The 27,811-nt window shown below is 44.3% G+C and overlaps 2 protein-coding genes across 2 annotated transcripts in view; both read right to left on the reverse strand.

The window, feature by feature from the left end:
- On the reverse strand, window positions 1-25,059 carry LOC109281118 (collagen alpha-6(VI) chain). Its single transcript, XM_059729357.1, has 6 exons — window positions 24,996-25,059; window positions 24,252-24,760; window positions 16,595-16,691; window positions 12,519-13,190; window positions 11,666-11,741; window positions 1-1,217 (listed from the first exon to the last, which is right to left on the reverse strand). Exons 1-5 carry the CDS (start codon window positions 25,057-25,059, stop codon window positions 11,671-11,673), a joined length of 1,413 nt encoding a protein of 470 aa, XP_059585340.1. The 3' UTR covers window positions 1-1,217; window positions 11,666-11,670.
- Window positions 24,802-27,811, reverse strand: part of LOC102564087 (collagen alpha-6(VI) chain) — a 109,157-nt gene continuing 106,147 nt past the window's right edge. The window contains exon 34 of the mRNA XM_059728797.1: window positions 24,802-27,587. Coding sequence (XP_059584780.1) covers window positions 27,562-27,587 — 26 coding nt within the window. The 3' untranslated portion in view covers window positions 24,802-27,561. The remainder of the gene's footprint in view (window positions 27,588-27,811) is intronic.

A 27,811-nucleotide genomic window follows, 5' to 3' on the forward strand; every position in this document is an offset into this window, starting at 1 on the left:
TAATTTTGTTAAAAATTTTATTTTCTTTCTTCTTGAAGCAAAAATATACAGGTAAAATATACATTATAAAATTATTTTTTCCCATGCTATGTTGGGCTCAGCGCAATTCTGGGTTCAAAAGTTTAACATGTGAAGCATTCAGCTACTTTAACCACTGCACAGGGAGGTGTTTTGATGATCTCCCCTTTCCTCAAGTTTTTTAGTTTTATAGTTAAAATGTTCAAGTGAGCTACAGCACATACCCACTTGTACTTATTGCATTTTCCCTATGCACAATCATTACCTTGAAGCTTTGTAAATATATAACAAGCCTGACTGTATTAAGCAATTCTTCTTTTTCTCAAGACAACTTGAAATTGTAGTATTCAGAAACATGTGTGGTACATAAATACAAATCCGACATGTATCAGGACCTGATTAAAACCCAGTTATTAGCTGGCAGCTATTGGTTACACAAATTCTAAGACTTTTGTCTGGTATCTTTACATTGCTCAGTCATTTGGCCTCTCTGAACAGACTGCTGTTATTCCATGAGACAGAAAGTGTTATATATATTGCAGAAGAGATACAGACTGGTCTCTCATGAAGATTTAATTTTTTTCTCACTGTATAGTTCCCTTAATTTAAAATGAAACATACAGACATGAAAAATATGGCTGCTCTTTATAGTTACTATAGTAGTGATTAATAAACCTTACTGTCTGTTGTTGCCATAATACACCCATGAAAGCAATAGGGAGGGTGAAGTCATTGAAGTGAACTGTTTATTTCACTACATTTTAATAGCTAAAATATGAAACCTTATACAAAAAGTTAATTTTACACTTCTTATTGCCCAACACTAACATAAAAAGAGCCCAAATTAACTGACGGAGACAGAGCATGTCTCTTTAAGAGTCTGATTCCATTAGGTACTGATATCTTCAACTCTCAGTGAAATGAAAAAGATCACCAGCTAGTTTGCAATCAAGGCCCATTCTTGCTTTTTCAAACAGTTTAAAACAATGGTATTCTTGTGTTTCTTTAAAAAAATAGCAAGTGGGAGAATTAGGTAGGTATTTGACAGAGCATGCCCAAGTGTATTGTGCAACATGGTAGAGGACAGTAAGGGGAAGTCGGATAACATAAATACAGAATTTATTTTCATGCTGGAACCATGCTGAGTTTATTTCTTTAATTTCCTCCTTCCTTCTGACAGTCTCTCACTTCCCAGCCATCTGAAAAGCAAAACAAACAGACCATCCCTTTATGAAGGTTTGACATGATTTCTTAATCACATCTTTCCAGTAACCCTTGATTCAGCTTTTACAAGGCAATTGGTGATGGCCAAAATCCAGTTGGAACCCACTAACTAAGCAGAGTGAGCCATAGGACCCAATTCTGGGACATGTGATTCAGAGCCTGAAGCCCCTTTCAGATCACATCTGGTAGGAGTTTCTGTGAAAGCAAGAATTTCTTCAACAGAGGGAAAAAAATATTCTTGTGGGTAAAGCGAACCAGTATTAACCTAGGCCAGTGGTTCCCAGCCTTTCCTGCTGCAACCCTAAATCAGGACCCCCTGACCCAAAGCCAACCCTAGGGAGGTGTGGGGCCTGGAGCAAATCAGCCAATGCAGGGCCCCCTTAACACCGTGCAGGGCCCCATGCCTGGAATTTCCAGCTGGAAGAAATGTAAAGAAACCTTCACCCTGCAGGGCAGGAGGGACCACAGCCACTCCACCTGGCTCTGCAGGGCCAATGCAACCCTAATTTGGGTTGCACCCCAATGTTGGGAACTACTGCCCTAGGCCAAGTGCTGATAAGTGGTTTTTGGACAGTCTGACTGGAAAAAAACAGTATGAAAAAACAGAGTTGCACCTTGTAGACTAACTAAATAAGAGATGCATAAGCTTTTGTATGCAACCGTGCAAGTCCACCCTGCCTTCTCTCCAATTTCAGACTAACACTGCTAACTGCCTCTCTCTGGAAAAAAAAAATGTTTTGTTAACTATGGTGAGACAAAGATGTACTCCCACGTTTAGTTGATATAAACATCTTCCCTCATGAGGGATCTTACTGGTTCTAGGACATGTTTTTAGTAAATCCTAATTGATCACCTTGGGATATGTTATAAGAATAATATGCCTGCCTTCTGTATACAAATAAGCAAGAACAGACACAATTAAGCACTGGTATTTTAAATTTCCTTTCCTGGTCATCCTTAATGTATGTTATAACCAATGGGGAAAGCTTGTGGCTACTAAATGGGGGACGGCTACATTTAAAAAAAGGCATTATTCCAAGGCTGATGCAAGTGAATAGGGAGAACCTGGACAGGTTTAGAACATGGCTAGGCAGAACTAGGTGTTTTGCAAGGGCAGGTTATGGGTGAGCAGCAAGCCCAGCAATTTGGGTTTTTTTAAGGAAAATTTTTCATGTTCCAAATCAGATCAGCCAAATTGAGTCCAAATCCATAAGTCACTCAAGAACCAAATTTGGCCCTACTACCAGCAAACATCCTCCACCCCTGCCTGGGGCTTCAGATGCTTCCAAATCCTTTAGCGGGCATCCTACATACAGGGCCAAGCCCAGAAGCTTGGGGTTTGGAGGCCCCAAGTTTTGCTTGCCCAGGAGTGAGCTAGGGAGAAGTCTCCTATTTACATAAAGTCTGCTAAGATCCTCCCACTGGAAGCTGGCCAGTGGGCATGAGGTTCTCGCAGGGAGCCCTGTCCACAAGCAGACAAGGGTGCAACCCTCCACTACACAGTGCCATTTTAATTGCAATACCTCTGTCAGAGTATTTCCCCTGCCACCATCATGGTCATAGTACCTCCCTTGCCAGGTTGGAAAGTAACCTGCAGGTAGCACAGGCTGCCCAGCTGTCCTAGGAGGTGCTGGCACGAGTGACCAACAAAAAGCAAGTGATCTCTGAGAATTGTCAGCAATTGCAAGAGATAGCAAAGAAACTGGAGGATGTCCTCCCAGACAAGGGATGCAGAAGAACCCGAGCTGAAAAGGGCAGTCTCCAATGCTCATTACAGAGAGGTAGTTAATCATGTTAGTCTGAAGTCAGGCAGAAGGCAGGCTAGAGGTGCACACTGCAAAGCAACTACAGCAAAACTGCAAGCTCAACTGCACTTCTGGTGAGATGAAACCCTGCTGTGAGTGGTGAAGCCCTTCTTTCTCCTCCTCCTGCATAGTACTGGTCTCAGTAAAAAGAAAAATAAATGCAGCATCCTTCTCCAGGAAGTCTGGAGAAAGTAGCTGCTGAGGTATTAGTCACAGAAACCACTGAACTCACCCCAGAATAAGTCAGAGAAATAGTCCAGTGTCTGTGACCCCTAAACTGGGCTAATATTTTGACTTGGCTCCCAAATTGGAAGTTAACGTGAGACGGTGAATGAATCGGGATTTTTGCTTGGTGCTCAATGCAGCCAGGTCCCATGATCTAAATTCAACCCTCACTTCCCATATTGAAAGCTTAGAGAAGCAGTAGATTATAAAGCATATACTGTAGCCAAATATAGTGTAGACACCATAGCCCTAGCAAAAGCTTTACTTGGGGTTGTGCATTAAGATTGTGCGAAGCTTTGAGTGGTGATTTAATTCAGAGGAGATTCGGCCCGATTTGGTGGTAAAATCTCCAAATCTGAATCAAATCAGGGAACCAATAAAAAGGTCTGAATCAATTCGAAGCTCTCCAAATCTTCAGAAAAGATTCGGAGAGCTTTGATGATTCGGGCAGTTCCCGATGGCTGCAGCAGGGAGCCGGAGTCAGACTCAGAGCTGGTAAGTGGGGGGGGGGGGTCGGAGGACGGGGAAGGGGACCATGGGGGGGTCCCCTACCAGCCCCCCCAACCGCCACCCACTCCCCCAGTGCCCCCCATGGCTGCCCTGCCCACCCCAGCTCCCAGCACTTTAAAAAAAGCCCCGACTCACCAGGTGCTGCCAGGTGGGAGGTGATCCCCTCTGCCCCCCCACTCTGTGGGGGGCTCTGCCATGAGCCCCCAGACCCCCCCCCACTATCCCAGCCCCCCCTATGTCTTCCCCACCCACCTCAGCTCTCACCCTTTAAGGAAAAAACAAAACAAAAAACCCTGGGACTCACCAGCTCCTGCAGTGGCCTCAGGACTTTGGGCAGGGTCATGCAGAGCCTCCCACATGGTGCGGGGCAGTAGGGGGCAGCAGGGATGGCTTCCCACCAGGCAGGAACTGGTGAGACTGGGGGTGGGGTTTGCTACTTTTTCCCTTAAAGGGCCAGAGCTGGGGCAGTTGGGGCAGCCATGGAGGAGAGCTGGGACAGGGCGGTGCTCGTACAGGGCCCTCCACATACCATGGGGCAGCTGGGGGCAGTGGGGATTGCCCCCTGCCTGGCAGCACCCAGTGAGTCTGGGGTTGTTTTTTTCAAAGTGCCAGGAGCTGGGGCCAGGCAGGGCAGCCATTGCTGGGGCTGGGAGAGTGGGTCAGGGATGGACCTGTGTGATTTGGAGATTCAGAGATTCAGCAGCAGCTGAATTTCTGAATCAAATTCAACCAAATCGATTCGGGACAGTGATTCGAATCACCGAATCGAATCACTGTCCCCCGAATCAGCCGAGTCCAAATCCAAAGTGAATACTAGCCACTTCGTACAGGCCTATTGCGCAGCTCTACCCCAGTACTATGAAAATAAAATAAAAAAAGAGGTGTTCACACAGCTACAAATACAACTGCTAAAATTGGAAATCAAAGGGTTAGCAAAGAGGGTTTCAATCCAAGTTTCCAACCAGCAAGTCAGTTACTGGCAGGCAGAAGCAGCTGGGCTTGAAAATCTGAATATCCACCTATGTGATAGCAAAGAAGCTGTTCAGGTAAATGACTAGAAACAAGTCAGTTAAAAGCCCAGTTATCACTGGATAGTGGAACTGTGAATGGGTTAAAGATCAGGTTGAAGAACAAGAAACTTCAGTGGACTCATAAAAAATGTACAAGGTATTTAACTATCCTTTAAGACAGGACAAGGCAAATGTTCATGTTGTTATCAGTTACCAGCAGTAAGGCCTGTGCAAAGCAGCTAGTATTCGTGGCTAGTATTCCCCCCAGAGCCTGAGACAGCTATAGAATAGTTTGCCCCAGAAGTCTTGATAGATAGGGACCCTCTAAGTCCTAGACCTGTTGCAGGGGGAACTCAGGAAAAGTTTATTAGGAATCAAAGCATCAAAATCAAATGCATTCAGCAGACTCCCACAAGTTGGTCCTTTAAGCCTATAGAAATGTATTATAGTTAATAAAACAAGGTTCCTTGGGTGAATCTGCTATCTTTTATTAGACCAACTTAAATAGTTGGAAAAAATGTTCTAAGCAAGCTTTTGGGTTTAAAAACCCTTCATATCAAGCTGAGGAAACATCTGTAGTTGGTGTGTGCTTACCAACCTCAATATTATTATTACCAATATTATTATTAATAGTATTATTGTTAATAATATTTAAAGGGGAAAACCAACAATTTTAATTAAACCAATCAGCAATTTAAAAGGAAAGGCTCAAATTTAACAGACAAATTCTAAACTATGTTAAGCTGGAGGACAGCTGTTTGCAAACAGTACTGGTGGTCTGAAATAGAGGACTCTTAAAAGCTGGAAGCTCTGCTCAATTGTATTGGCTTGTGTTGGTAGACTGAGATGTGTTCCTATGAGCAAAAAGAGGTGACAGCAGTAATTCCAGCTACTCAGTTTTCTCTGTGAACACTCCACAAGCAAGTGCAGCCAGAAGGAGAAAACAATGGTTCCACATTGGAAAAGAAAGTTTCAGGCTGTTTTCATTAAAAGTAAACATGAAATTAAGTTAACTATGTTTCTGTTTAGACTGTAGGATCCAACATTGATTTGCAAGAGCAACAACACATAGCTGTATTTACAGTAACTTGTGAACTCTTAAGAGCTTGAAAGATATGCCACCAGTGCTATGTTAAATAACTCTCCCCTCCTCCCCCCACACCTTACATTGTGTTTTAGTGTAAGGAAAAATACCACGTAAGGTTTTTAAAAAGCTATATTCTAAACACATTCTTATTCTTAAAATAATACACAAGCACACAGATATTTTTTTCAAAATGAAGTTCTTGGTGATTGTTCTTATATTGCTGCATGTCAACAAGATTTGTGAATACAATGTAAATATATTTACAGTTTCAGGTGTCAAAACCAAAGGCCTAAAGCAGTGGTGTTCAACCCACAGGCTAGATCCAGACCACAGCTCCGGCACTGGAGATCATCATGCATCCTCTTCCCTGCTCTGTATTGTACCACTGGTCTCCCCAGTCCTCCCTGCTCTCTCCCTCCCTCTCCCTCACCTCTCCTCTACCAGAGGGAAATGATGGCCCACAGTGCAGCAGGGCTGCATGCACCCAGCCCACCACTCTAAAAGGTTGAGCTGCACTGGACTAAAGGATTCATAGATGGCTGACTGACACCCTTGCCAGGCATCTCAGTAGATGGTAAAATAGCTTGCTTAAACTCATTGTACTCTGTGGCCTAATTGTTTATTGCCACCTTTCAGGAGAGAAGAGAAGCAGGCAGTAATAGTATGAGGAGTGTGTGTTTTCTTTGTACAGAGTATTAGTGAGACTTATGGGAGCCCTGTCTCCAGATGTTGAAGGCTTCTGGAAAAGGTTCAGAAAAGAACTACAAGAATAATTTAAAATTTGGAACATCTACTTATAAAATTCATCTTGGTAAATGTCTCATTATTTGTATTATCCAAAAGAGGTGACCGAGTCTTTTCAGAACAAACCTTGTCCCACCTATTTTACCTTTCCTGCCCTGTGGCTCAGCCTATGCCCACCTCACACTGGGAAGCAGCAGGGCTGACTGAGCCTGCTATCAGCCCAGGGATGCTCTGCCCCAGCTCAAACTGCTGTGGTCCCAGGTGCACGTGTAGATCCTGAGCCCAGGAGCCATTAACTGCACCAGAGTTTATCGTGCCACACTAATAGAACGCGTAGATGCACCCAAAGAGGATTAAATAAATGTACCATGGATCTTCTTTATCCACAGAACAGGCACAATTTAGCAGCAGAGTTAGCTCTCTCAGAGCACCCTAATCATATTCCCTAACCCTTCCCTTGCAGGCAATTTTCTTGACAAGCTCTCATTTTTATTTAAAGCTTTCCTAATTGTAAAGGCAACTGTATACTACAGGAGAAAGCCAGCAGGTCTGCTATGGACAAGGAGTGGGCAAGGCTGAAGTGCTCAAGTGCAAGGTGGTGAATGCAAATAAATGTGTATAGCAAAACAGCTGCACTGGTTACATGTTACTCCTACTTCTAGTCAAGGAGCATGACAGCATGCATCTCTGGGCTTCACTTAGAAGAAACAGAGCAGGGACAGCTGCCGATACAGCTGCGAATCTGATGACTCTGGGCCAGTAGCCAGCTGCTCAGTGTAGCAGGTATGTTAACATATCATTCTGGCTGGCCCATGGCCTGCAGTGCCTGCTCCTTCTGGTTTACTTACTGGTAACAAAAACACCTGGGTCGGCAGCCCTGCTACTGGCTCACGGCTGCCATCCTACAACCTTAGTCTGTAACATGATAGAGGCAAGCTCCTAAAATCAGTTATTTTTGTTATACCAGGCCTGCCTATGCAGTCATATCATGAACTAGAATAAAGCCCTGCCCTTTGCTTCTGTGTATTTTCTGTTTGTTTAGTTTAGTTTTTATTGCATCTCTCCTCTTAAGCAACAGCCCTTGCTAACAGCCATCCCTACCGCAATCCATCCTTGCACCAGTTTTCTGGCTCTGCCCTAGTTCTCCTGCCTTTACTTGATGCCTTATTTGGGTCCGTTTATCCAGGGTGACCAGGTGTTATACATCTCTTAGGACACCCATGAATTCAGCTACTCTGTCACAACTGCCTGCAGCACTGTTGAAAGGTCTCACATCCACCTCAGGAAGGGTTCTGGAGCTTTTTCTCCTAGCCATTAGCAGACCCAGTGATACATGGCTTCATGTAGGCAAATGAACCCAGTGATTCTCTGTCCTATCTTTGTGCTGGTACCAAAACAAACTACAGTGTCCAGTGAACAAACAGACTAAGGATGGAGAGCAAATGCGGCAGAATCTAGAAGGCTAGTGAACAAAAATCTACAATCAAAACATGGCCCAGCTTCCACTGCCCCACGCTCACCTTTGCCCAGACCCTCTCTACCCACCAATCCCTCTTCTAGACTTCTTCCAAAACCCTGGTCCCCATGGACTTTCCCATTACTATCAGTTGCCACCGTTCCTCCCAGACACCAAGGCTTTTTTTTTTTTTGGTCTCGTTACAAAAAGACTAGAGCACCATCTTATGAGCCCTTGCTACAGTGACTGCATGGAGTGAATAGAAGAACAATGATTTTTTTTGTACCAGCATGAAGCAGCACATGTGGATCTGCAGAAAAAAAAAAAATCAGTGGGAGGGGGAAAAAAATGAATCAACTTGTTAATCTGTCAGCTGCTCTCCCAAACTTCACATCTGTAGCATGCAAGCCAGTAAGGCTGTGCGAAGCAGGCCCTATTCGATTCTGATTCAGATTCGTCCCGAATCAGGGACAGTGATTCAATTAATTGATTCAGATCACTGTCCCTTTTTCAATTTGGCCAAATCTGAATCTAAAGATTCAATGCTGATTCGGAGAATCAGCGATTCAGACATAGACACAGCTTTAAAAGTTTTTTCTACATACCTTGAGATAGCAGGTGCTTGTAAACACTGTGATGCTGGGGCACATGGAGCATCCCACGGGGGGGGGGGGGGGGGCTCCATTTGCTCAGCTGCGAACCCAGAAGTGGACTGGAAGATCTTCTGGTTCACTTCCAGCTCTGCCGAGGAGCACGATGTGGGGGGGCCTCCATGCCTCCCCAGCCCCCTGTGCCTCCTCAGTTCAGTGATTGGCTACAGGGGGACCCCAGGTGCCCCCACCCCAGCACCAGTCACCGAGCCTGGGGGCGCGGGGGGGGGAGGGGGGAGGCCAGCACACACCCCAGTGGACTGGAAGTGCTTCTGGTCCACTTCCGGGTCTGCTGCCGAGTGTGCTGAGGAGCCTCCCATGCTCCTGTGGGAAGCTCCATGCTCCCCAGCATTGCAGCATTCACGAGCCCCTGCTACCTAGAGGTATGTAGGAAAAACATTTAAAGCTGTGTCTATGTCTGAACCTCTCCAAATCAATTCAGAGGGTTCCAATTCAATTCAGAGAGATTAAAGGGTCCTCTGATTCGATTCAGATTTGGAGATTCAGCCACCAAATTGGGCTGAATCTCCTCCGAATAGAATCAGGGACCAAAGCTTCACACAGCTCTACAAGCTGGTCTGACTGGTTTGAGCTCAAAGGATTTATATGAAATCCCACATTTCCTGGGACCCATCCACAGGGCACATTGTGCATCCAGATTCAATGTCAGTATCAGGGAGAAGGAAGAAAACAAATACCCTCTTTCAGCATACTTTTGGGTTTAGCCATTGATTTTTAGCCAGCAGCTGTGCCTACAGGCAAGCTTTACATCCAAACAGACTGATGAGCACAGGAGGCGCAAGCCACTTCAGGCTAACCGAAAGTTTGCCATATAACTTGCATACAAGACAGTCTCTCAGTGCACTTAACTGGCATTCACCAGAGCCCTCAGGCTAGGAGGGCCAATTCTAGAGCAAGCTGTGCTACAACAGTACTATAAAGCAGAGCTTTCAGGAGCAGCAGAGTGCCTATCGCAGTGTTAGCTGCTCAGCAATGGTACTGTAAGGCAGAACCCAGCGTAGGAGACTGTTGCTTACAAATGGTTTTTAAAGGTTTGCTTTGGGGAATTGGCTACATACACATACACAGAGAGAGAGAGAGAGCGCCATAGTGTATACATATGGTCTGTGTGAAGTGGAAAGTGTTTGCTTCGGATTTGGCCAAATCCAAATCCTAATATATTTGGCCATAGACTATACAGGCAGGTAGTGCCAGCATGAGCAGCTGGGGGAGCAGCTGGATGAGTCCAGGCTTGAGCTGGCAGTCCCAAGAGAAGCCGTGGCTTGTCTGGCTGCCCCCCGGGCAGCAAGCAGTGCTGGCAGCCCCAGGAGAAGCTGCAGGAGCTGAGGGGAAGCCCCTGATCATTCCCCCAGCCCCCATCATTCTCCCCAGCTCCCCAATCATTTCCCAAGCTCCCCAGTCATTCCCCCCAGCCCCTGCAGCTTCTCCTGGGACTGCCAACTCAAGCCAGGGGTTGTCTGGTTGCTTCCCCAGCTGCTTCCACCAGCACTGCCTAGTGCCTGCCTGTACAGTCTATGGCCGAATCTCTGAATGTCTCTGAATCAATTCGGAAAGATTAAAGGGCCTCCCAATTTGATTTGGAGATTTGGCCACTGAATCTCCTCCAAATCAAATCACCAAAACTTCACACAGCCTATACATATGTATATGTATATGTATATACATAAGAACGGTTCAAGATGGGCAGCAGGGTTAATTGATTTCTAAGAGTCTGGGTCACACAGTCTCTCCAGCCCTGGAAGCAGAGGGAATATGTACTACACTGCCCATAACATGAGAGAAAGTGGCACCAGCTAACAAGGACCCAGAGCAGGGGTACCTGAGTCCTGGTTTTGGGGGAACAGACCAAATTAGGAGAAGGCCTGGAAAGCTATGAGGACATGTGACTACAGAGAGAGAGATCAACCAATGATAGCCATGGATGAAGAGTCATCAGGAGTCACCAGGGGAAAAGAGAATATAAAAGCAGAGACTTGAGTAACAAAGGGTCCCTTCCTCCCTCCTTGTCCACCCCCGTCCCTCCTTACTGTCCTACCTGGGGTTCCTCCTCCCTCGTTCCTCCTCATCCTCTTCCCTAAGAGGGTCCCCATCCCTGTCTCCCAGGAAGGGTCCTGAGGCCACCATGGACAAAGGGCACACCACCAGCCCGTCTCATACACCCCACTGGAGTAGGAGTGTGGGTTCAGCATCCCACCTCCAGGCTACTGATGTGCTGATATCTGACACCCAAGAAAGCGCCTTAGAGTGAAGTCTGCATCCTGGCCAGATGTACTTTGATTCTGATGACAGCCCTAGGATTTGGTAAATATATAGGATTGCTTGATTGTTTGTACTGCTTCTTTTCTGTTATCACTGTGTATAAATAAATTTGCTTATTATCTAATGGAGATGTTGTAGTCCATCTGAGGGGGGTCCATCCCTCCCTACCACCCCCCACCCCCCTCCCCCAGAACAAGGTCTCCGGGTTCTAAACAGAGACAAGGCACTGCTACAGTGGCTAGGCCAGCAGTAGCAGGCTGCCCTGGAGAACAAGGGACTTCACAAATTATGAAATAAATACAAATCCACTGGTTTTAAAGAAATATTATTGCAATTAAAAATTTCAGGAATAGACAATTTACTTCTTGACCTGAATACTTTTAGAGTATAGGAGGATTTTAATTTAAAATAATCCTTGTCTATCTCTAGTGTGTTATGACTTATTTTGTGTAAATGATACACAAGTTTCAATTTATTTCATCTTAAAACATAGTATTTAGGTTGCACCTTTTGATTTTCACAAATGAAATATTAAAAGGAGAATCTTATCACCTAGTGGAAAGCCTCAAACAAAGAGAACTCTTCAAATAGCTCTCATTTACCAACTTATCTCCTTGCTATTTTCAAACAATTAAGAAAAAAATGGTTGCACTTACACAGGTCAATGGCTCTGAGAGTTGAACTTGTCACATTTTATCTTGAACTCTTCTGGTGGATACTTCTTGGTTGTACCTGTTCATAACATGGCAATGAGATTGATCAGTTTGATAGAGTTTATTTTTTGTAATAGCTTTTCCTTTAAATCTAAAACATTCTTCTTAAGTGAATTCATTTATGTTATAGGGATATTAGGCACACTGAAAATAGCAAAATGAACTTAAATGGTCTGGTTCTACAACCTGAAATCATTATCAAGATTCCCACTAAACTAAATGGATAAAGGAATAAGACCTCTATGCTTAAGTTCTAAAAACTGTATGTGGAGACACTGGTTGCTGATTTTGCTTTGTGTATTATTCTGTCCATATTGAAAATGAAAATAACTATTGAAAATGAAAACTGCAAAATCACGTCTTTGTTTTCGTTTGTCCTGGCCTCTGTATGCAACAAAGCACCGAGAAGGTTATTCCACATTATGGGTATACAATATATACGTTTAGTTACCCTATGACAGATTTACATTTGCAAAAGGCTATGAAACATGTTATATTACTTTGCTATGTAAACAAAAAGGCAGCTAAACAAATTAGGCACCACGCTCCCATTGAACTCTAGTGGAAATAGGGCATTTTTGAAAACTCTAATTTTCATGCTGTCCGTAACTGTTACATGTGCACATTTCTGCTTGATAGTACAACTCTCTACCATAACCTCCATAATGTGGTAGAGTGGCTGTGTCAGTAGCATAGACTGCCACCCTCCCAGACACTAAAACCCAAATCCTAGGACTGACTGAGCATGGAAGGCTCACTGGATGGCCAAGAACAGGACTATGAAATAACAACTTACCCCTGAGGAGACGTACAAATGCTTTCACAAACTTCTCCGCATAGTCAAGCTCAGGTTTGTGAGTTCTACCAAGCTGAACCAAATGCTGTTCCAAGGGAATGCTAGTGAGCTCTTCCACTTCTTTGGCATTATGAAATTGTCCTAATGAAATTACAAACACAGCATATCCTTGGCACTTGGCTCTCACAGATGCCTTCTTTAATATTTCCCTGTCCCATGGACTTGTTTCTCCAGCAGATATAACAATAATAACCTTGTGGCTTCTTGGTTTGGGAGCCGTTGAGAAAATATTTTTCATTGTCCACTCCATGGCATGGCCAAGAGCACCTTCTCCATTCAGCTGTTGAAGAGATTTTTCAATATGATTTCTCATTATACCTTTGCTGTTGTAGGTGATTAAACTGAACTCAACCTTTACTGGGCTCTTTCGATTCTTGGGCTTGAAACCTGGGGGAGCATGGCTCACCACTGCCACTCTATCACCTGTAGAAACAGCTCCTGGGTTAGAGGAAATGTCAAAGACATCAAGTGATCTGCTCAGGAAGTCTTTTACTTTCCCAAATTCAGCATTGCTCATTTTCTGGGAGCTGTCCAAAATGAAAGTCGCATCCACATAGGCCGGCCATGAAAGGGCTCTTGGACGCTTGCAAAGGTCATCTGGTTTACATTTGTCTGTAAGTGAACATAAAAAGAGAAACCCTAACTAATGTTAAGTAACAGTAGATGAGAACTGATGAACAAGTATCTGAACTCAAGTGGCATGATGTTTCGCACATTATAGTTTCCTATGCTATAACATAAATACTTCTAGTAATGTTCGGAATAATCTGTGGAAATTTAAGTCATGATTACAATCAGAAAACTATAAGGCAGGCCCCTGCAAGAGGGCCAAAATCCTAAGTCCCACAGAAGTTAAAAGGAATTGAATGTGCTGCATGATTCATAGAAGGGGCTCAGAAACTCACAATACTAGGTCTTATTACATTATAATTGCTTCCTCTTCTATTTACTGGTTTTAAGTCACTGGCATTATCTGTGGCAATCTCTGCTTCAGAGCAGGCCTAAGATCCAGTGAAACAAATAAAAACACTACTGTTGACTTCAGTATGACTTGGACAAGGAACCTTAAAGGCTTTTTTATGATTACATTTAGAGGTCTCTAAAAGCAGCAGTGGGCTGGGACTGTGTCTGCCCCCAGCACAACTTTGCCTTCTGCATCCACCTCCATAGGCCTGGGCTTCTGGGGGCTGGCCAGGGTGCTGACCAGGGCAGGCTGCCAAAGTATTTGCCCAGCAAGCTGCATTAAGGCACTTTAAGGTGTCCACGTGTAAACATTAGGGCTGTGCGAAGCTTCAGTCCCTGGTTTGATTTGGTGGAAATTCAACCTGATTCGGTGCCAAATTTCCAAATCTAGATTGAATCAGAGGACCCTTTAATCTCTCTGAATCAAATCGGAACCCTCCAAATCAATTCGGAGAGATTCAGGGATTCAGACAGAGACAGATTTAAATGTTTCTTCTACATATCTCTAGGTAGTAGAGGCTCATGAACACTGTGATGCTGGGGTGCATGGAGCGTCCCACAGAGACATGGGGGGCTCCCCAGCACTCAGCACCAGAAGCACTTCCGGTCCACTTCTGGGTCCGGTCCACTCTGGGGCCCCCCACACACTCCCCCAGCTTGGTGACTGGTGCCTCCTGGGTCTTGGGGGGGGGGGGGGGCACCCAGGGTCCCCCTGTGGCCGATCACTGAGCCAGGGATGCACGGGGAGAGGCGGGCACTGTACTCCTCGGTAGACCCGGAAGTGGACCGGAAGTACTTCCGGTCCACTTCCGGGCTTGCTGACAAGCATGTGGAGAGCCCCCCCACCACCGCGCTCCTGTGGGATGCTCCATGTGCCCCAGCATCGCAGCGATCATGAGTCATGCCTGCTACCTCAAGGTATGTAGAAAACACTTTTAAAGCTGTGTCTATATCCAAATTACTGATTCTCTGAATCAGAATCAAATCTTCAGATTCGGCCAAATCAAAATCAGGGACAGTGATCCGAATCAATGAACCAAATCACTGTTCGTGATTTGGGCTGAATCCAAATTGAATAGGGCCCACTTTGCACATGCCTAGTAGACATGTGCCTAAATCACCTTAATGCACCTTAGACTAAGGCACATTCAGTTTTGGCACATATAAGTGCATGTGTAGACACTCACATCATTGAGAAATATTTTACTGTACACCTGCTAAGTGTCGCAATTGGTTACAATAAAGCACTAGAATTGCACACTGCCTGTGAATGAGGATGCATTGTTTGAAGGGTCAGACATGCATTTCCAAAGGATAATCAGTAGATTGTTCTTGGCTGCAGTGGGGTGCACAAGAAGTCTCTTGAACATAGCTGCTTCAATTCATTCAGTGAAGCTACAACGTGTCACAGCATGGCTGCTCCACTCCTTTGGGTAAAATGAACATCATCCCTTGCCCCCATCCCTTCACAGAGCACAGTAAAGAGTGATGTGTTCTCCCAGGGCTTAAAGACCCCAGTCTTGCATGCTCTATGAATTTCTAGGCAGGATGGGATCTCTTAAGCCCTGAGAATGCCTGCCCATCTTTCCCTGCTTACCCAGATGTATCCAGGGAGATCCTGGAGGTGGGTCTGGGTAAGTGGAGAAAGTCTAGGTTTCCCTGTTTACTCAGGCCCATCCCCAGAGATTCCAGGAGCAAGTTTGGGTGGGCAGGGAAATCCAGACTTTTTTTTGCTTACCCAGTCCCATTCCTGGGAACTCTAGGGGGGTAGGGGGGAGGTCTGGGTAAGCAGGGAAATCCCAGCTTTCCCTGCTTACTCAGATGGGTCCAGGAGACCCATCTGAGGACAAGTCTGGATAAGTGGGTCTCCAGTCAAGGTAAAAGGTACCAGGGATTCCTCAGGCCTCCATGCCAGGGAAAGTCTGCATAGGTCCTACTTACAGAGACCATCCCAGGAAATCAAGCAGGGGGTCTCTAAGCAGGGAACCCCAACTTCCCTACTTATGGATTCCATAGGGCTCCTCTCTATAAGCAAGGAAAACCTGGGTAGGTGCTCTCAGGATCAAGAGGCCCTCAAGTCCCCAGAGCACCTGTGTGGGGTGGCTGGAGAGTTCAGGCAGCTCGGGCTGCTCTGCTCTCCCACCACAGAGCTAACAGATGTCTGCCACAATAAGGCACCAAAATCTATTGCTATCTTTTGTGGCACCACTGATTTTCCTTTGATGTGATGTGACAAAAAAGGTAGTGATGTTTATTTGCTCAGGATTTGTGCCACCATAAAAGTTTTTATGGTGACACAAATGAGAGGTCAGGTGATGCTTGTTTCTACCTTTATACTCTACACATTTCAAGTGTAGAGCCTGGAATAGAGCAAGTAAAGGACATGCCTGTGTCCTACTTCCCCTTCTTTCCAGCCTGAGAATGCTAGCTGTATTAAGCAGAGCTGCCAGTTTTCAGAGTACTAAAAGCTTCTTCAGGGATGGTCTGTTATGTGGTTTAGGACACAGAAACACAAGGAAAGTGGCCATGCAAGTCCTGTTTAATGTACTTAAATATTTGATTTCAGGATACAACATACTATGTTCCAAGCTGGGCAATGACTCAAATTCCCAAATAGTATATCAGGCACTGATCCCAGATTGAATACATTAAATCAGCCATTAAGAAGAAAATAGCTACTGTTGTTTAGCAATACAACAGATGAAGCTCTAGAAGACTTTAGATACTAGCTTGCAATTCAGCATTTTCTCACAAGAAAATTTGGCAGTATTTGCTAATGCAGATGATCAGTTCTCATAAATCAGGCTAAAACATTGTATTCTTTTGAAAATTCACTATCCCATTTAGGAATTAAACAGTAGGATAAAAGAAAAAACCCAAAACAGCTAAGATTATCCAGCTGTGGTTGTTTATAACCCCAGGAAATCCCTAATTCATTTTTTTCCCATTTTTCCTGATCTCTGTCAATTTCTTCATCACACAGAACTGAAATAGATATTGTTGCTTCTCTAATACACTTCTAGTAATGATCATCAGTAGAATATGAACTTTACCATAACAAAGAGTGCAGAGATGAAGTCCTTTTAAGAGTAGTTTATAATCTCCTTCAACAGGAGTGTTTATTACATGAAACAATCCAGAATCATCCACCTAGAAACAACAAGTATAGGCTTTAATTGAGCATTTGTTACAAGACAAGTAGCAACTTCTTCTTTAAAGAATTATTTTGTTGTGTTTGTTTAACTGCATTCATCTGACTTGGAGGCCATTAATAGAACAGTGTACCATGGGTGGTTGGCATTTGAATCATGAAAACAAGACTGGTTTTAAGACTCATAAATGAACTTTTACCAAACTACTTTCTAATATTAATGTGAAATTAGATTTGCTTCAGGTGTAAATGTAAAATTATATTTACTTCAGGTGCAAGTCCACAAAAACGCCTAATAGGTGAATAATATGTGGTTCTTAGTTCTCCAAAAATCAGAGGTTTTAAAGGCAGTGTCCACTGGGGCTAGATACATATCCTGGCCTCCTCCTGCTCCCATGTGAAGGCACAAACAATTCAATGGCTGTGACCCTTGCAGAGTTCCCTTGGGCATCTGTAAACCCACAGTGCCTGAGGATAAGTAAGGTTAGAGTAGGATGGGCAAACTCTGACCCACAAGCCAGATCCAGTTGGCTGTAGACTCCATTTCCCAGCCACCCCTGCCCTTGTGGCTTGGGCCAGTCTCCATAGAGACCCCAGCTGCATCTGAGTGGGAAAGCTCAGGCTGGGGTTGCTATGGAGACCAGCCTGCGCTACACTAGCAGCGCACATGGCAGAGCAGTGCAAGGGGCTGCTCTGGAGCGGGTGGGAACTTGGGATAGGGGCAGCTTGCTCCAGAGCCAGGGGTGCAGCTCTGCCAAGGGATCGTGATTCTGACCTAGCTCCAGACCTGGCTGTCACCACTGCAAGGAGCCAGGACAGAGCCACGATCCTCTGCTTGCATGCCCCTGCCTGCAGCATGCAGGCTACAGATCATGGCTTTGCCCTGGCTCCAGAACAAGCTGCCCCCATCCCAAGCTTCCAAAGGCTCCAGAGCAGCCCCTTGCACTACTGCCCTGTGTGCTACCAGTGCAGCTCAGGCTGGTCTCCATGGCAACCCAAGCCTGAGCCTTCACAGGTGCAGCTGGGGTCTCCATGGAGACTAGCCCAAGCCATTAGGGCAGGGGCACCTGGGTAATGGAGTCCGGCTGCTGGCTGGATCAGCCATTTTGACCTCCCCTGGGTTAGACGATGTATCATGGTATCTGCACAAAAAAACAAATCTCAAAGGAAAAATTACTGTAGGGTAATTATTCTTTGAATATGGATCAACATGCATCCCACTCTAGGTGACTGGCCAGCAGCAAGATAATGGGAGTGAGGATTTTCAATTACGTCAGCTGAACACCAATTGTAGCTTTGCTCTCCCAAACTTCACATCTGTAGTACACAAGCCAGTCTGATTGCGTTAAGCTCAAAGAATTTAGATGAAATCCCACATTTTCTGGGACCCATGCACAGGGCACATATTGTATTCATATTCAACATCCGTATGAGGGAGGGGGAAGAAAATAAATACCCTCGTTTTGCATATTCTTGGGGTTTAGCCATTGATTCAGCTATTAGACTACATGAGGTAAGTCAACTTTTTTGCTAATCCAGGAGCTCACTGGCAAGTAGATTGGTTTGAGCCAGTGTAGCCATGCATACACCTGTGCAGCATGAGCTATGGGTGACAAACAGCACTATAACTTGAATCAAACACATGCTATCCAAAGCATAACCAAACTGAAGGGAAAGTATGAATATCAGGCTTAGCCACTTTCAGGGAACCCAAGTCAAAGCTACAGAAATTTGACTAAACAGCAAGCCAAGGGCCTGTATCCTAAATACTCAGTATTATATCTGTATCCTAAAACATTGATAATTATGCTAATCAAATGCATTAACATTTATTTTGCTACAAAATATTTTTTCTAACATGTTCAAATGATTATAGACACAAAGGCAATGTTGAGGATGGAAAGAGCAAAGCAGCCTTGTCAGGCTACAATTAGTAATGAATGCTTGTACATGGGATGATGTCATGATGTACATGTGATGAAAATTTCCCTTTGTGTGGCTTAATGACATCACACATTACACATACCCGCGTTTTGGGGGTTTTAAATGAGTTTACATCGTTGCAAACTGAACTACATCCTGATGTAGTTTAGTTTCCAACGTTCCAATTTGAAAAATTGCAGCAATTAGTCAGCTCCCCACCTGGACATGGGAGAGGTGGGCAGGCTTCATGGAAAAAAAGGATTGGGTGCCTTGCCACTTCTGCCTTCAGCAGGCTCATGTGGCTGGCAGGATGCTTGGGGCCACCCAGGAAAGGGCTGGCTTGTCCCTGAGGCAGCACAGGAAGGGGGCAGGAGGACAGCTGGGTTTGCTGGTGGCCAGAGAATATGGCAGGGACAATGCATGGGGTGCAGGGCTGCCCAGGGCCAGCTGATTGGGTGATGCCCCAGCTCAGATGTGCCCAATCCAATGCTTCCCCTAGCCCATCTGGGCTTCCAGTGCCCCCTGCACCATCCCCGCCACATTCTCAGGCCATCAGCACACCCAGCTGCCCACCTGCCACATCCCCTGTGCTGCCCCAGGGGCAAGCTGGGTGTGCTGGCAGCCAGAGAAGGCAGTGGGGACCATACCTGGTGTGCTAGAAGCCTGGGCAGGCTTGGGGAAGCATTGAATTGGGCAGCTCCAAGCTGGGGCAGCACCCAACCAGCTAGGAACCCGCCCAGGCAGCCCTGTGTGGCATGCACCATTGCCATCACCTTCTCCATCTGTCAGCAAACCCAACTACCTTCCTGCTGCCTCCCTGCACTGCCCCAGGGGAAAGCCAGCCCATTCCCAGGCTGCCTCATGTATCCTGCCGGCTTCAGGAGCCTGCTGAAGGCAGAAGTGGCGAGAAGCCTGATCCTTTTTTGTCTTTCCCTCCTTAAAAATACATGCCAGAAAGCAATGCAGTGGGCCAAATTTATCTAGGACAAAACTGAAGTATGTAGAGTTTTGCCAAAGATTAATCTGGCCACTGTTTTGCTTCAGAGATTTTGAAGATTTACTCTGGCACTCTTCCCAAATGTTGAAAAACATAACAAAATTGCTTATGTTTGTAGAAAAGGTAGAAAGAAAAAAGCACAAAGATTCAGTTGGGGAAAATGATAAAAAGACAAATGAGGAAAAGAAGCATATGAAAGTTTTATGAAAAAAAATCTTTGCAAAAAGCAGGTCTGACTACACCATAAGCCATACAAAAATTAGTAATTCAAGAAAAGGAATTGTTTTGGGAGAGAAGCAATTTGGTGTTGAGACACAAAGGTATGCAATAGTGTTGCAAAAACGCATCTAAAAATATAAATCAAGTTAGTAGGTGAAGCTGACAAAATACTAAATTGTTGCATTAAATAATTAGGTAAAGTATTTTATTGCATACGTAGAAACAGGGAAGAAAGTGATCAGCTTTTAACATTCTAAAGTACATGTCCTGAATGTGCAAAAAGTGAACTTGTGAACATTATTCTTCCGACAGTCTTACTGAATGTTTCAGCCAAAATTCAAGTAATATGAACCAGGATTTAGATAGATGTAAAATAGAAACCTGCCTCAATTACCGGTCTCCCGTTGCTTTTTTTTCATGTACTTCTCACTCCTTTTAAAAATTATTTCCCAATAACCAAAATATGTATTTTATACTTATTCTTGTCTATATGCAACTGTTTAATGGACTTTCCTTAATAGTATCTTCATTGCTAGTTGTGTACTTGGATTCTAGCCCTTCTCTTAGTGAGAGGTTACATGATTTCCATTACCCATAATGGATAAAATGCTATAGATCGTGTAGAATCATATGGTGGCAAAGAAAAGAACAGCTAAAATTGAAATTGTCACAACCCAAAGTTGTGATTTTTTGTTTGTGTGTGTGCTTCGGCACTGCTAAATTATTTCCCGCCAAATTTGTCGCTTTCTTTGCACGGTAGAGCTCTCTGCTGCTGGAGAACTCTGGTGCAACGGGGGATTTCCCGCCGAATTACAGCTTCTTTGCAGGGTGCATCTCTTTCTTGCACCGTAGTGATACACGTTGCAAAGAAGTTCCCATCATTTGTATTAGGGTCTGTGCCATGTTATTGGCCGACTCCTAATTTAGGCACCCGTGGAGGCTAGCGATTGGCTTGCTAGCCGTACATAAGGGTTGGGTAGTTTCCGCCCAAGCCGGAGGAGGGAGGAAGAGAGAGATTCTGTGTGAAGATCTCCAAGCGCTGTGGACCCTCACGGACCCGACGCGCCTCCCCTAAGCAGGCAAGAGAGGCAATAGAACCGAGCCTACGGAGCTTTTGCTTCTCGCCTCTCCCCGTCGCCGAGCGCTATCCTAGACGTATCCCTTTCCTATAATTTCGGACCCCACGGAGCCTAGCAAACTCCGGGGAAAACTTATCGGACCCGCGGAGCCTGAATAACTCTGGGGAAACTTTTCGAACCCAACTTAACCGGACCCACGGAGCCTAGCAAACTCCGTGGGAGCAATCATTTTGTCAGAGTCCTCCAATGAGGGTTCAAGCGGGAGCTGTGCCTGGAAACTTATCCAGCCTACACCGATACCATCTTTGGGTGTAAGTAAACAATCTTTTCAATTAACCGTTACGCCTCCGTGACTAATTCTAACTCACGTGCGCAAGCTGTTTTGCGGTTCTCTCCCACCCCGCGTGTCCGGGCTGACAGCCACAGCCCGCGTGCACCGGAGACGGGTCCGGTACGACCCCGGTTCGCCCCCGGCTTGCCCATGGCGGCCAGAATGGGATTGGAATCACCGCCGCGCATGGCAACGAGGGCGGGCTCGGGGCCCGGCCCGCACAGAAATCCCCACTGACATTTTTATTTCTAGCATATAATATTGCAAGAAACATCTTTTCAATAACTGTATGGTAGGTCAGCCTAAATGAATACCCTCTGTGTTGTGCTAGGGTTTGAATGTTCCTGTATCATCATGACTACAAGAAATGTAAAGAGGCAAGTTTTTTGTGATTTTTTTTTTTATTGGAGCAAGTGTACAATTGGGAGACAGGTTGGTGATGAGAGGACAGCATTTTGTACCTGAAAGCTTGTCCAATATCACTCCTAAGTATACAGTTGGTCCAATAAAATAAATAAATAAATAAATAAAATTACAAACCAAACCCTTACCTCTTGTAAAATGAATTAGTACATAAGGCACTATGAATGCGTGGAATAAGGGGTCAAAGCCTGCTTGCTTTACAAATGCAAGTAGCTCCACTGACATCATTGTGACTATTTATATCTGGGGGAAGGAAAGAGTTGAGCTGGGCTCCCCGCACAGTCAGTAGAGGGGAATTTCACTGTGCCCATGGAGAGAGGGAGCTGGAGCACAACCTGCAACCCCTACATCTATGGCATGCACTGTGTGAGGCCCCCAGTTGCCCAGAAGTTGGGCAGGGCTCTGGAAAGCCAACCCCTCTCTGCCTGGAGGATTAAGTAATATATTACAGAGGAATACAAGGTGTCAAGTAAATCTGTTCTTGGGGGAATCAAAGTACATTTCAAAAGTTCTACAGCAACTTTCAAGGGCCAAAAGAGCCTGTACACAATTATCCATTAAACACTTTTATTATATAGTCTAAAATGGATTTCTTATCATGTGTAGAAACCTCTTTTGGCAGGCTCTAGTATGACCTTTTAACAATTAGGCTAAAAGAAGGGAGGTTTCCATTTCTCACTCCACTTCTTTACTCCTCCCTTCTTTTCTTTGCTGATCATTACTTCCCAGTTGTGGCAGAATTGTGGAGACATAGGGTGTATCTTTGTGTGCAACTGCCCTGACAAACTCTGGCACAGTTTGCACTGGAGTCAGCTGCTCTTGCTGTTTACATGTGCGCCCAGCATCACAGTAATTTGAGCCAGGCTCCGGGTGGTAGCAGTGGATTGTGGAGGGGCTGGCTGAGGCAGAAGGGTGCTACAGTGCGGGGCTAGCCAACAGGCAGCCCCAGCAAGCCCCAGTTATTGTGTACACATGTGTTGTGGCAGGGTAAATTATTCTGTCATAAGTTACTACTTGTCCTGGACAGTACTATCCAATGACTGAGTTAATTAATTTACTACACCCTAGTATGGGTGCACATATAGATGGTGATGCTTTACTGATGAGCTAGTTAGTCAACTTGCAATAAAGTACACCTCTGGATGTAACCTCTAGGAGGCAGAAAAGGAAAATTTCTTACACCGTGGGAGATGCTTTTTTGCACAGTAGATTAATCTACCGCACGAGATGCTTTTTTGCACAGTAGACTAATCTACTGCACAGTAAAGCCTCACCGTCTGCACATGCATGGCATTTACAGCCCAATAAATTAGTCAACTGTGCAATTAGCTAGTACTTGTAAATACAGGTACTAGATTAACTGTGCAGTAGCATTTGTGTTGACATTGACTGGGAGCAAATTTGCAGGAATCCCCACCCAGTTGGGGCCTTGCCAGCTGCTGCCCCAAAGTGAGACAACTCCTGGGGAGCCCCCTGCTGCATGAGGAAGCCCTGCTGGGCATGGGGTCACTGGCAGCTGTACGTCCTGATGTACATAGGACTGAGAGAGAGCTCTGCCAGCTGCAGTAGCAGCTGTCTCCCAACCCCAGCCATATCAGGACCCCTCCCAATATGCATGGGGCAGGGAAACAGCTGCTGCTACAGCCAGCAGAACTCTCCTGGCCCCATGCTCCTTGCCAGCCCCCAAGCTAGCACCCTGGGGGATCCTGGAGCTCCCAACGGCTGCTACAGGGGGGCAGAGAAGGGCAGGAGCAATGCTATACTGGACTGCTGCCACTTAGTGCAGATTTGCTCCCAACAGGATGCATGTGTACACATGCTCCTGGGGAAGCCTTACTGTGCAATAATTTACTGAGCAGCAAACCTATATCACTTCAATAGCACATGTATACCAGTCCAGTGATATCTTTCCTACAACATCCACTACAATTCTATCTTCCCCAGACAGCTTCTTGGTTGAGAGGAAAATGCAGTTTTTATGTCTGTAGTCTGTGGGCCAATCTGTATAACCTACCACGCAGTTTACCATTTAGCACAAAAGTTATTTTACTAGGCACATCCTAAGAACTTAAAAGCTTTTGAATGAACCATCTGGTAACAAGTCAGAGGAGGAGATAATACCAGCAGGTACTGGTATTACAGGTATGAACTATCTCCAGAAATTGCAGACTGGATGGGAATAGCTCATACCTATCGGAATTGTGGGAGATACTGCTAATAGAAAGGAAGTTTGGAGGTAAGATGTTTTCAATTTTTTTTAGCATATATATATATATATTTTTTTTTTTTTTTTTACAGTGAATTCTGTCTTAAGTCTTGCAAAATTAAAATTGAATCCAGAATCTTTTACTCATTCAAATAAGCAATCTTATAAATACTTTCACTAGCTCCAGTATAACCATTAGTATCAGTGAAGGCCACTCATGTGCTGGCTTGCAAGACTTGGATCCATGTTTGGACACAAAAATGAATCACTGAACTAAACAGAATTACATCCAGGATGAAACCAACCTCGCATGTTTTAAAATCTCTCTTTTCATGGCATTGTTATTTAATACGAAGAAGAAAATATTCATGGATTTCTTACCACAAACGCACGATTGATGCTAGGTAGATCCAGAAATGCAATAACTGTTGCAGCAACATCTAGCGCACTCAACTCCAGAACTGCTGTGTTAATGGCAGATGCATCTGCAGATGGCCCATTGCTGAAAAACACTGCTATTTTTCTTACATTAGGACCCTGGAGGGTTCGCTTGAAAACATTCCTGGCAACAAATCTCATAGCACTGCCAATATCCCGTCCACCTGAGGATCTCTGATAATCCAGATTTTTCAGTTCATTAAGAAGCTGTTTCTTGCTGTAGACCTCCGAGAAGCGGATCAGGTAGTCGGCATGCAAATTATAGGACAGAATAGCAACTCTGGCTCCAACTGGGCAGTTGCTGTCTCTGATTTTCAGGTCATTCACTATTGATATTACTATGTCTTTCATTCTTTGGAATATCTGAGGGCTGACATCCTGGGATAAGTCTAAAGCAAATGCCAATTCTGTTGGATATACTGGGCATTCCCGTTTTCCTAGAATACAAAAAACTTTTCATGCAAGCAACCGTGGAAAAGCACAAGTTCTCTGATCATTTTTAATGCTTTTATTTGACTTATTCTGGACCTATGATATGACATATTTACAACATAAAAATCACAATACATGAAGTACTAAAAAGGTAAATTGTGGCTTACAACTGAGCAGATGGCTTACCAGACAGGCAGGGTGTAGAAAGCCAGCCAACTTTTGTGTGGAAGTTAGACATGCTAATAATTTAAATACCTAGCTCTTCTATACTGCTTTTCATCAGCATATCTGACACTCTTGGTAAATGGGGAATCCCCATTAATTTTCATTTGGGGAAACTGAGGCCCAGAGAAGCTAAGTGCTTGCTCAACATCACAGCTGCTTAATATCAGAGACAGGAAAAGACCCCCTGTCTCGTGCTATACACATTCAACCATGCTGCCCCCAGGGGGCATTAGGGGAGTATCTCACAGCAAGGTGGGAAAGGACAGGACCAAACCACTGCCTTCCTATATCATGTTTGCCTGAAAAACTAACTAGTCACAGAAAGAAGAGTATAGCAGGCTCTTCGTGGCTGCCCAAAGGCTCTAGAAGAGTTGTTTGGCTGAGGTACAATCCTTGGATTTCTCCTTGTGGCAATGCACCTCTGCCTTATCCTTTGTGCAGAGCTGTGATAATCAGGCATGAGTGAGACAACTAGAATTACAAAATATTACATACAGGAGCATAGCTGTTCTTTGGAAATATACATGGCACTTCCACAGTGAAACAAATTCCACTGTTTCATATGACTATAATTCAAAGTAATCAAAATAGTACCAACAGCAGTAATCATACTGTGACAATCCCAGTGAAAACAGGAAGGAAACTGTAGTCTAAGATGACAGTACATAGCCACAGTATAGGCCACAGAAATTTGTTAGTGTATGTTAATTAATAGCTAAACAAAGTAATGGGAAAGTATGAGATGCTAAGAAAAGAGGAACATGAGAATCATTAATCCATTGCCAACAGGCAAAAAGGAAATTTTGCTGTAATGGAGAGTTAGTTAACTAAAGAAAAATGCAGCTCCTTTGTTTCATGTATCTTGCTTGCTGTATTTAAATAATTGTGTCAGGACTGTTTTGGAGTGGAATACACCAGATACTCAGGGAGGATGAGCCATAATGGAAAGAGAATGGTTAAGAATGCAGCGGCAAATAGGGAGGGAAAAGACAAATAGATTAATAAGAGTGAGATAGAGATTTGGCAGTAAAATGTAAAGTAGCAGGATGAGCACAAGCAACTAAAGATAAAAATAGATAGGAAGGAAGGGCTCAAGAGAGAAAAAGAAAAAAACAAAATCAGTAAATACGTTTCATCTGCAAGCCAGGCAACTTGGGAATGATAAGGGTCAGGACCCTATCTGTCTACATTCCTCAAACAGGGGAAAAAAAAGGAATAAAGTCCAGAAAATAAATACAGAAATTAAATAAGGCAGAAAGAGAAAAAAAAAGAACAAAAGATGGGAAGGAATGGAAGACAGTGAAAGAACATACTGTGTTAGTATTGGAAATAACAGTCCAGAGCCTGGCCATAGAGGACATTACTAGTGCCAGAAACCAAAATGGAGGTCAAAGGCTGAGGAGGCTAATAAACCAAGAAGAAAGAAAGAAAAGAAATATGCAAGAGAAGGCCATGGGGACTATAGTTAGATAATAGATATCCATGACAGAACCTCTGGAGCTGGGAAACTCTTCACTTAGTTTACTTCCCATCCTGTCCAATACCAAATGAATTCACTCAAGGATGTTAACACTATGACAAAACCATTGCTTTGATAAAACAATACTGGTTTCCTGCTCCATTTATTAGGAGGGAGTGCAGTTTGGGGAGTGAAAAACTGTTTCTTTACACATCAACCCCTCTCTTGCCAACAAAGGAACAGCACTAGAACGGTTACATGAGCCAGGTGTCCCCGCAAGACACATCAGTACTCTGACTGTGACCTAGGTCTCCTTGTCACGTGCAGAAATACTGCAAGCAACTACTCTGGATATTTACAGGGCTGTGGGATACAATCACAGAATCAGAAAATTAGGGTTGGAAGGGACCTCAGGAGGTCATCTACTCCAACCCCTGCTCAAAGCAGGACCAGAGCCAGACATGGAGCCAAACATGGCAGCTTTATTTTGCTGTTTGCCACCCAAGAATTCCTCCTTGCCAAGGGAGACCCTCAGCTGTTTGAATGAAATCCATTTTGCACCTGAGAGAACAAGTATCTGGCCTTTGAAACTGCACAGGTAAGCTTCAGGAGTTGACCCCAAATCCCGAAACGCTGAGGCAAAGAAGGATGAAAGTATTCTTTAAAACATGCATCAAGGAAGCATGGTGCAAGGAAATTTATCAGAAGCAACAAAAAAGCAAGTTTACTCCTTTATGTAAAAAAAATGGTTTTACAGACAGGGCCATAAAAAGAAGGTCTAAAGGAAGGTTAAAATACAACATTAAGAGAAGCTAAACAGATGTTGCTGGGAAAACAGTATTTCTTTTATGAAAAGAAAGGGAAAAAGATAAGAATGACCCAACAGGGACTATTAGCCAGGTCTTTGGGAGCCTCTGCTTCAGTTCCATGCTTTGCCACAGGAACCCTTGGAGAAGTGACTTCATCTGGCTGTTGTTGGTCTATTCGTAGACATGCTGTTTTTTGAACACAAGTTTGCTTGACTCCTTTGCGGCCTAAAACTCCAAAGCAAAACCTGTACTTACCTTGCAAGATCTTCTCCTAGTTAGTCTTATAAACAAACACCTTTTAATATCCATGTTGAAAATAAACTAGTAGTTAACAGTACTTACCACTCCAACAAGCTAAACAAAAAGGAAAAAATATAGTTATTATAAGAGGCAATAGATTATAATATAACTATATAATATAGTCATTACAAACTCCTAATGCAAGGTGAAATCTTGGCATCTTTGACATCATTGAGAAAATTGAAACCGACTTAAGTGGGTCCAAGATTTCGTTCCCAGTCCCAAGATATCTTAATACAAAAATTTTTAGTGAGAGTTTGGGCACATTTTTACTGCCA

The sequence above is a fragment of the Alligator mississippiensis genome, chromosome 5 (assembly GCF_030867095.1).
Source record: "Alligator mississippiensis isolate rAllMis1 chromosome 5, rAllMis1, whole genome shotgun sequence".
Taxonomy (NCBI): domain Eukaryota; kingdom Metazoa; phylum Chordata; order Crocodylia; family Alligatoridae; genus Alligator; species Alligator mississippiensis.

Coding starts and splice junctions, on each gene's coding strand:
- LOC109281118 (XM_059729357.1), bottom strand. CDS start 25,059: ATGGGGATTCCCCATTTACCAAGAGTGTCAGATATGCTGATGAAAAGC. Junction 24,761..24,995: donor AAGCAGTATAGAAGAGCTAG/GTATTTAAATTA, acceptor TTGCATGAAAAG/TTTTTTGTATTCTAGGAAAA. Junction 16,692..24,251: donor GCATCAATCGTGCGTTTGTG/GTAAGAAATCCA, acceptor TGTTGTTTCTAG/GTGGATGATTCTGGATTGTT.